The sequence below is a fragment of the Myotis lucifugus genome, unplaced genomic scaffold (assembly GCF_000147115.1).
Source record: "Myotis lucifugus unplaced genomic scaffold, Myoluc2.0 scaffold_40, whole genome shotgun sequence".
Lineage (NCBI taxonomy): Eukaryota > Metazoa > Chordata > Mammalia > Chiroptera > Vespertilionidae > Myotis > Myotis lucifugus.
In genome coordinates this window covers 1,202,555-1,212,181 of record NW_005871088.1, presented here as the reverse complement: position 1 = coordinate 1,212,181, position 9,627 = coordinate 1,202,555, and the positions used below count along the sequence as shown (strand labels likewise).

The 9,627-nt window shown below is 48.3% G+C and overlaps 1 protein-coding gene across 1 annotated transcript in view; it reads left to right on the top strand.

The window, feature by feature from the left end:
- The window catches only part of ZNF275 (zinc finger protein 275), a 25,569-nt gene that overhangs the window by 10,840 nt on the left and 5,102 nt on the right, over positions 1-9,627 (top strand). Inside the window, 6 exon segments of the mRNA XM_023752985.1 lie at positions 7,349-7,457; positions 8,141-8,210; positions 8,212-8,237; positions 8,795-9,588; positions 9,590-9,623; positions 9,626-9,627. The exon segment at positions 9,626-9,627 is cut by the window's right edge and continues 5,102 nt beyond it. Coding sequence (XP_023608753.1) covers positions 7,349-7,457; positions 8,141-8,210; positions 8,212-8,237; positions 8,795-9,588; positions 9,590-9,623; positions 9,626-9,627 — 1,035 coding nt within the window.

The window sequence follows — 9,627 nt, the reverse complement described above, 5'->3', positions numbered from 1 at the left end:
ACATCCTGAGAGAACAGACTTTTCCTGGTGAAACACCCTCTCTTTTGGCCCTTTAAGATTCTGCCACTTCTAGTAGCAGTGCATTTGTACAGTACAGGGTGGGCCCAAATGAGGCCTTTGGGGCCCCATCCTGGCCAGGCAGGTAAAGAGCCAGACCGGCTCCAGCCCTGGGCTCAGCAACCTGGCCTTGCCGGGGGCGGGAGGAGGGGCAGAGTTCGGGATCTTGCAGAGTATGTTCAGTCTCAGCCTGTCCTTTGGTTGATCATTCACGACCCAAAAAGACATGTTCCCAAGTCTGCTTCTGTCTCCTTGAATTATTTTGTTCCAACAGGTAGGACATTTATCTGGTTGACTAATCACTCAGAATCGTTCCAAGACGTGATGAGCCATCCCTGTGTGTCCCTTTGGGTTAAGTCTGGGTGTTGATAGACCTATCTGGTGGCCTTAAAGCTGGCCTTGCTGTTAGAAGACCCCACAGGTGGGGGGGCAAGATGGTGAGAAATATTGTCTCCATTGTGGAAGTGACTATATTTTCATATATGCCAGTATCGCCTCGCTGTCTTTGCCCAGACAGTTTTCTCAGTGTGACACAACTCAAGGAAGAGCAGGTATCCAGTAAGGAGAATTGGGAATCCAGGTGATCATTTGGATGGGAGAAGGAGCTGAAGGCACCTATCTGAATTAGATGCTGAAAAAAAGACCCAAAAAGGCACCCCCCAGGACATTTTTGCTCCAGCCCAGAACCAAACTGAAAATCATGAGCCGCCTATTGTCTTCTGGGGCCTGTGAACATTCTGCTGCAATCCTTATCTAGATACTCCAGGGAGTCCAGGTATTTCTGGCACCCCTTGGAAATTTCCAGAAGCTGCCAGAATAATCTAGTTTGGGTGGCCTTGCTGCTTGTCCCCTGCCCCCACTACCCAGGGACTGACGAATGCCAAGGTGGTTGCTTGGCTGTTTGTGCCATGTGGTTGGTCAAAAACTGATCTTTCAGGCTCCAAATCAACCTTTACTAGCAGCCAGATATCCAGAGGAGGGGTCCTCAGCTCAAAGTCGCCCAGAAGACACGTAATTCTTTTTGTGATTATGGGTTGGTTTTTGTCTCCATTGAATTCAACTCTTTCTGTTCTCTCTGATCAAAGCTAAATGATTATTTTGGTTCTCTTAATGTTTCTGATTCCCTGCGCAAAAGTCTATTTAAATGAGTTGGTTGAAATTCACTTTGCCATCTAAAGCACTATCAGGAACACTTGTTCACGCCATGAGCTCTCATGCTTTGCAGAGCATGGCTTTTCAGACTGCCAGGCAGCGGGTTAGCATGGACATGATCTCCCTGTGTTTATGAAACAGCCGCAGTGGCATGGCACTCGACTAGGTTCAAGGTGGAATCTGAAGTCACTTGAGGGCTCTGGGTCTCTGAGAGCATCTAGTCATTAACCACACTTCACATCTCACTTAATAAAGGAAGATAATATGATTTATATTAGGAGGCAGAGATATGCCTTCCTGTATCTTTCTCTGAAGTTACATTTCCCGGCTGGGTGTAGGAGTGCACTGTGTGAGGTTTGGCGGGTGCTTATCCACAGTGACTTACTTTTAAAGGTCAGCCTCATCCTCTGGATCCATTGGATACACCACAATGGCTTTTATATTCTGCCTGGAACTGCTTTGACCTTGGTCCCCCAAGGTCCACTTTCAGAAGGCAGCAGACACCTGTTTTTGTTACTCTGGTCACGGCATCCAGCATTTCCAGATTAGTTCCACCATTTTAAAGTGGAGCCATTGTGCAACATGGCTTCTAAATGATCAGGTTGAGTCCAAGATTGGTGATAATTTTATTTTTTAACTGCAGTGGGGGGTTAATATGTATTATCTCTTGTAACGATCTGTCTTTGCTTCTCCGAAAGCTTTTACCCGACACACTTGGTTAATTACGCAGAGTTTAGCTTCCTTTTGTGAAATCAGGGCTCACCTTTTCCTTCCCGTGTTTGTGAGCACCTTCTAAATGATTTCTGTGTCTGTGGGCTCTGTTGCTGTGGGCGGAGATGTGAAGTGCCCTCAGGTGAAGACCCTGGGCAAGCCTGGTACAAGAAGGACCACTCCTGTGGCTACCTGGGAAAGAATAACCAACGACTCGCTTGGGAGTTGTGGCTCCGGGATTTCAACAGTTAATCAGGCCAGATAAATAAAAACACTTTGGTGGGATCCGCTCCATTAAATGGAACACTTCAAGAGGATTTTCTCAAATGTGGGTGGCTTGGAAGAACTGTGTGTGCTTGTGTGTGTGTGTGTGTGTGTGAGAGAGAGAGAGAGAGAGAGAGAGAGAGAGAGAGAGATACATCTGCAGGGACTCTCCGTGACTGCCTATCTTCTGGTGATAGAGGGTTGGGTATTATTTCTCTCTATTGTGGTTCGAAAAGTCTAAAATATTGGGAGCTGGACCTTAGGCAAGTTACTTAACTTCTTGGATCCATGACTTCCTGCTCTGTAAAATGGAGGCGTAATAACTTACAGGTTGTGACAATTAGACAATTAAATTAATTTTGGGGACGGGAACACATTTCCAAACCCGTAAATGGCAGTTTGCTCTGTTTAATGTGCCCCTCCCCTCTGTTTATCACTACCCACTCAAGGCCAGGAGCTGCTGCAGATGTTGGGGGTCGGGGTGACCAAGAAAAAAAAGACCCCTGTCCTGTGAGAGGTGACATTTCTTCTGGGGAAAGTCAGGTAAAAACAAACAATTTCAGAGGATAATTTTTAGGTAGTAAAAAGTGTTACTATTATTCCTAGTATACCCTGATGGGGCTGGAGAGTGAAGACACTCGAGTGAGGTCTGAATTCCTAGAAGAAGCCACTTGTGTAATGGCCAGAGGCCCTGAAAGGCATCGCCTTGGCATATCTAGGAAGGATGAAGGTCAGAGTGTCTGGAAGGAATGACTGAGATTTGGGGTGCAGAATATGGGTCTGGTGGGTCAGCCAGGGCCCTGTCGGGGGTTAAGAGCGTACTTGGGTCTCTGGCCTAAGGGTTTGTACCAGGCCATCTTTCTCAGAAGGTGAATGCAAGGTGTTCTCCCACCGCCCTTACACTTGGCAGCAAAACCTCAATGTCAGTTGGAAGTACATCTTAATAAATGAATCGTATAAGCAATCTATGACCAGTTCGTTTCGAGTTGGAAGTCAAACCAGACATCAAATGTAAACCAGGAAGAATCCAACTGCTCAGAGAGGGCCCTGCCCAGGTGATAGCAGGACACAGAGGGCCTGGCTGCTGGGCACTTGGGGCTTAATTCACACACCAGGGAATCGCCTGTGCTGGGCAGCTGGTTAGAGATGGGAAGGGGGCTTCTGTGGATGCTGGGGCCAAGGAAGGCCTGCACACACCTGTCCATGGCGCTGACAATGTGGGGGGAGGGGAGAAACAAGCCCTGGTCGCAACCCCATGGTGCTGCCTCTAAGTTTTCTGGGACTACCCACATTCCTGCCAGCCCCTCTTCCCTGTCTGTGCCTGCCTTGCCTATGTGGACTCTTCAGGATGTTGTCCAGCTTGGAGGGCGGTTCCCTGTTGTCTCCTTGGCCTCAGCCCTGTCCTCTTGCATCTGAGCACCTTTTTTATCCAAAATCTACCCACACCTTTTAAAATCGTTATTCTTTTCTGATTACCAAAGAAATGCAGTTTGGTTACCAGTAATTCACGCATTACAGAAACAGAAAGCAGACCTTTCTAGACCCAGACCCCACCCCAGGGTAGCACTCACTGCAGTAGAGGTGTGCCCATTTTAGCTACAAGCCGATCTCAGTTTATGCCTTTCACCTCCTGAAAAGCAAATCTATATTTAGCCATCCTCTCCCCTTTGCCTACCTTTTTTTGATGATTTAACAAATAGTTCTGTCTGTCTACATCTTCTGCCAAGGATTCGCATTTTTATAATCTGCATGTCATCCTGCATTGGCCACCTGTTGATTTTTTTTTCATTTGTATTTATTTTTGTTTTGTTCGTTTGTTTATTGGTTTTCTGCCACCTGTTGATTTGATACCTAACCTCTCCGGTTGTGCCCGCTCTGAGTTCTAGGACCCTTCAGTACAGTCTCCAGAGCTCTGGGCTGCATTCATAATTCTCCCACTCTCTCTCGTTTTTATGACATGGGGATAACTCAGACCCTTCCTGTTGGTGATAGTATATTGTTTTCCATCCTTTTACTTTTAACCTACCCAGGTCTTTACATTTAAAGTCTTTATATAAATTTAAGATTTCTTGTAGACAGCATATAGTTGAGTCTCATTTTTTAAATACAGTCTGATAATCTCTGCCTTTTATTTGGAGTGTGTAGTCCGTTTGTACTTTTTTTCTTTTTATTAAATTTATTGGGGGGATATTGGTTAACAAAATATTACAGATTTCAGGTACACGATTCTACAACACATCATCTGTACACTGTATTGTGTGTTCACCACCCCAAGTCAAGTCTCCTTCAATCACCATTTATCCCCCCTTTACTCGCTTCTATTCCCCAACTCCCCTTTTCTCTCTGGTAGTCACCATACTGTTGCCTGTACCTATGAGGGGTTTTTTGTTTTTTTGCTTAATCCCTTCACCAGCCTCCAGCCCTCTGCTACCAGTCTGTTCTCTATCTATGAGTCCGTTTCTATTTTGTTTGTTACTTTATTTTATTCATTAGATTCTACCTATGAGTGAAATCATATGGCACTTGTCTTTCTCTGTCTCATTTCACTTAGCATAATGCTCTCCCCACCCCCAAAAAAGTGAGGCGCGTTTACATAATGGAATACTACTGAGCTGTTAAAAAAAGAAGGAAATCCTACCCTTTTTGACTCCATTTGCATTTCACTTAATTATATGGTTGGATTTAAATTTACTGTCTTGCTGTTTGTTTCTGTCTGTCCCATCTCTTCTTTTTCCTTTATTTCTGTTTTTATTTCCCTTTGTTGTTGAAAGTATTACAGATGTTCCCCTTTCCCCCCCATTGACTCCCCCAACCTCTCTCCTGCCCTCTCCCCAGGCCTTCACTGCACTATTGTCTACTGAATGCCCCAGGTGATCACTGAGGAGGACTCTCTGCTGGTTGTTTGGACCCTGAACATCTCTCTTGCTTTGTGTGTTCTGGGAATTACTCCGCTTACAGCTTCCTGGTCCTGCTTTCCCCAGGCTTGGAGTTTCACTGTGTGCATTCATGGCTGGGGAGTCAGGAAAGACTCGAGGGGAGTTTTATGAAGACCTTTTTTTGGAGCTCTTTTTTCTGCATAGCTCCCTCCTTTCTGGAACTCTGCTCTGGCACGTCCGGCTGCCTTAAACACCGATCTGTGCCTTGAAGCCAGCGAGCTCTATTTGGGTCCTCCTTCTCTACACTCTCAATCTGGAAATTGCTTCCAGAGAGAGAACCTGGACAGCGATAAGGCTCACCTCATTTTGTTTTTCTTCTCTCAGGGATCATGATCCTGTGCTGCATGCTGCCCAATGTCTAAAAACTGTTGCTTTGCCCTAGCCAGTTTTCTCAGTGGTTAGAGCACCAGCCCGCGGACTGAAGGGTCTTGGGTTCGATTCCGGTCAAGGGCATGTACCTCAGTTGCAGCCTCAATTCCTGCCCTGGTCGGGGAATGTGCGAGAGACAACTCAATCGATGTTTCTCTCTCTGTGTCTCTCCCTCTCCCGTCCACTCTCTCGAAAAATCAATGAGAAAATACCCTCAGGTGAGGATTAACAACAATAACAAAAAAATCCTGTTGCCTTACATCTATTCTATACAGTTTTCTGCTTGTTTATGGCAGGACATGAAGTCTATCCTTGTTACTCCATCACAGCCAGAAGTGGAAATCTCCATCCATCCTTTTAACATAGCATCGAATTTTATGTAAGTCTTTCAGCTGGAGTATCTGGGCTTTGTACTCCTTGAGCTGGTGTAAAAATGCTTCCTTTTCATTTAATTATAAATGGAATTGAATTGACCTGGCATCAGAACAGACACCATGCTCCTGTTTCTTTGAACTCACGGAAGTGGGAGGTCTGTGATGCGCACGTCTGTGGTAGCATCTTGTAATTTTTCACCAATTCTGCAACCTGGGAGAAAAAGGTAACATATATATTATTCAGACCTTTTTTATTTATTTAGCAAGTTAGTGCTTGAAGATATTTTCTTTGATGCTTCTTTTTCCAGCTTTTTAAAAAAAATCTCCCTTTTGTCCAATGTATCACACAAGTGTTCTTGTCTGTGGCTGACTCATGGTCACCTGGCGCACTGCTTCAGTGGGTGGGAGGTGGCTAATAAAGGTCTTGCCGCTGGGCAGAAAACCCTGCCTCCTGCCCTTCATTGCCTCTCTTCTCCAGTGGCCCGATCTAGCTTTATGTTGCCCCTACACAGTTGGAAAGAATCTCTCACTTCCTAATTATTTCTTCTGATATTCTTCGGGTAACGCTTTCTTCCTGTGCAGTGTGAGTGGGCACTGACCTCTTCAAGGCTCACTGCTGGGAGGCCTGTGGCTGGCCTGTCTCTGAGAGCCAGTCTCCCCGCCATCGGCCCTCCGTCTTTGTCTTCTCCTGGCTGTGCCTGGGCTACCATTCATTTGTCTCGTCAGGGCTCCCTCTGGCCTGCCTGCATTCATTCTTTGTCAGTCCACTTTGCCCACTGCTTGGGGTATGTTTTCTTAGGCCTACCCAGGCTGTGGCTTGTCATTCGGCGGCTGTGCAAGAGAAGACTCAACAAGATATAAAACCAGGGGAAAGGAAGTTGCCAGTCACATCCCAGGGCTGCTGTCACTCACAGCTCTTTTCACTTCCCTTAACTTTGCCTGCTCCTGCCCCCCACCAGGGTCTTGCCCTTCCCCGGGATAGAGCTGGGGAAAACAGGTCCCAGTAGGCCATCTTGAGATGCTGGAGGCCCAGGTGAGCTGTGCTGTCTTCTGCCCGTCACTCCTCCCTGTTCTAGCCTCAGCCTCACCTCTTGCCCGAGCATGACACAAGGCAGGGCCTGGACCTCAGCTGCTGCCTTCCCTCCCTTCATTTCTCCCTCCCTCCGCTTCTCTCCCTGGGCTCTGCCAAGGAATAGATGCCCACTGGGCTTGTAATCCCCATCATACCACTGGGGGAGCTAAATTTCAATCCAGGAAAGGGACTGAACCAAGGTCCCTTGGGAGGCCAGTGCCATGGCCCAGGTCTCCTGGCACATGATCAGGTTGTCTTCCTAGGACTTCTCGACACTTGCGCGTAGATCTCCATGTTAGCAGGGGGGCACACCCACTCCAGACCCTCACCTCATGTCCCTGTTGTTACTGGGACTGCCTCTACCTCATTCTAGAATGGATGGGAGAACTGATGATCCTTTTTAATTCTTTCAGGATTCACTGACATTTGGTGACGTGGCACAGTACCTCACAAAAAGGGAGTGGTTGAGGCTGGACCCTGAGCAGAGGACGCCGGCATATTACGGCAACGTGACTTCTGTGGGTAAGGACACCCCTAGCCCTTCCACCAGCTTCATGATCCTAAGCAGCAGGAGTGGGATGGAGGGGGCTTGTGCCCCCTAGGGATGGGCTGTAAGAAAATACAAGGGTCTGTTACACTTGATTTCTCGCAGGGCTCCCCCCAATTTCTAATGGCATGGATAGACTCCCCTCCAGTTTTTTATTAGAAAAGAAATTGAAATACATATGCCACTGTAATTTATAATTAATTAATCTCACAAATGATACAAATCGCATGGCCATTTCATTATAGTTGACTGTCGAGAGAAAGGTTGGCAACAGCAAGCTCCTGTTCACCATCATGCTGATGTGTGAGGTAGCGAGGGTTCTTAGAAGAGAGACGCCGGGGTCACGTGTGGATTGTGGAAGAGCATGGAGTTCAGTGTAGGGCCCCGAGGGGGTGGATATAGAGAAAGGGAGGGTCCACTCCCCACGACGACCACCTGCCACTCCGACAGAGCAGGCCCAGAGCCATCTCATCGAGCCCCTGGCAGGAGTTACCCATTGGGGAAGGCATTTGAAATGGACGAATGACTTCCGAAGGTCACAGCCAACCTAGACTTTGAGAATTGAAGGAGGTTCCCCTTTGAAGTCCCTGCTTATTCTGTGCTCTTTCCGATGCCATCTCTGGCCGCTGCCATAACCCGTTTCCTTTCCCACGAGCAGGAGTTCCTGTTTTGAATCCTGCCTTGGTCTCTCACTGGCTGCCAGGACACGCACTATTGGTATCAGACCCTTAACACGGATCGAGCTACGTATTCTGGTGAGTGAAAAAGAATCCTAAAGAAATATGAGGAAATGGTGGGGGAAGCCCAGCTGAGTCTTTGGGGAAAGGGTGTGGCTGCTGCTCAGTCAGAGAAGGGGAGACCTCCCTGGGCTCACTTTGGTAGGAAGCACGATCAATCAGGCTCTTCTGCCCCTTCCCTCTATGGTCCTTGCTTCTGGTCGGATGAGCACCAGCTGTCCTGACCCGGTGGCCCCCAGGCCCAGTGCTCTGCAGCTGTCTCAGGAGGAAAGCGATTCTTTTAAAAAAATATATACTTTTATTGATTTCAGAGAGAGAGGAGACAGAGAGAGATAGAAATATCAATGATGAGAGAGAATCACTGATTGTCTGCTTCCTGCACACCTCCCAGTGGTGATCAAGCCCATAACCACAGACATGTGCTCTGACCAGGAATCAAACCATGACTTCGTGGTTCATAGGTCAACACTCAACCACTGAGCCACGCCGGCTGGGCAGGAAAGCGATTCTTAACAAAGAATAACCTCCTTCCTCCCTCCTTTACAGACTGCAGTGTCTTGTGGTTCTCATTTCAGAAAGCATCTTGGCGACCCAACACCAGACGAAGGGTGAAGACGCCCAACCACAGGAGATGGCATCCAGGAGTTCCTCAAGGGCCAGTGAGCCCAAACCTGAGGTCAAACAGAATGGGGACTCTAAGGGGAGGGGAGGGAACCCCCAGAATCTGCCTGTAGAGCATCACTTTGCGTGTAAAGAGTGTGGGGATGCGTTTCGGCTTAAGGTCCTCCTTGTGCAGCACCAGAGTATTCACAGTGAGGAGAAGGGCTGGGAGTGTGGGGATTGCGGGAAGGTCTTCAGGGGGGTCTCTGAGTTCAACGAGCACCGGAAGAGCCACGTGGCTGTAGAGCCCCGCCCTGGCCCAAGCCAGGCCCTGGATGATGCCATGGAGAAGAGGGAGCAAATGGAGGAGGAGGCAAAGCCCTTCGAGTGTGAGGAATGTGGGAAAAGGTTTAAGAAGAACGCAGGCCTTAGTCAACATCTGCGCGTCCACAGCAGAGAGAAGCCCTTTGATTGCGAGGAGTGTGGGCGATCCTTCAAAGTGAACACCCACCTCTTTCGCCATCAGAAGCTGCATATTTCAGAAAAGCCCTTTGCCTGCAAGGCCTGTAGCAGGGATTTCCCGGATCGCCAAGAGCTTCTCAAGCACCAGCGAATGCACACCGGCCACCTGCCTTTCGACTGTGACGACTGCGGCAAGTCCTTCCGAGGGGTCAATGGCCTGGCCGAGCACCAGCGCATCCACAGCGGTGCCAAGCCCTATGGGTGTGCCCACTGCGGCAAGCTGTTCCGGAGGAGCTCAGAGCTCACGTAAGCATCGGCGGATTCACACGGGCGAGAAACCATACGA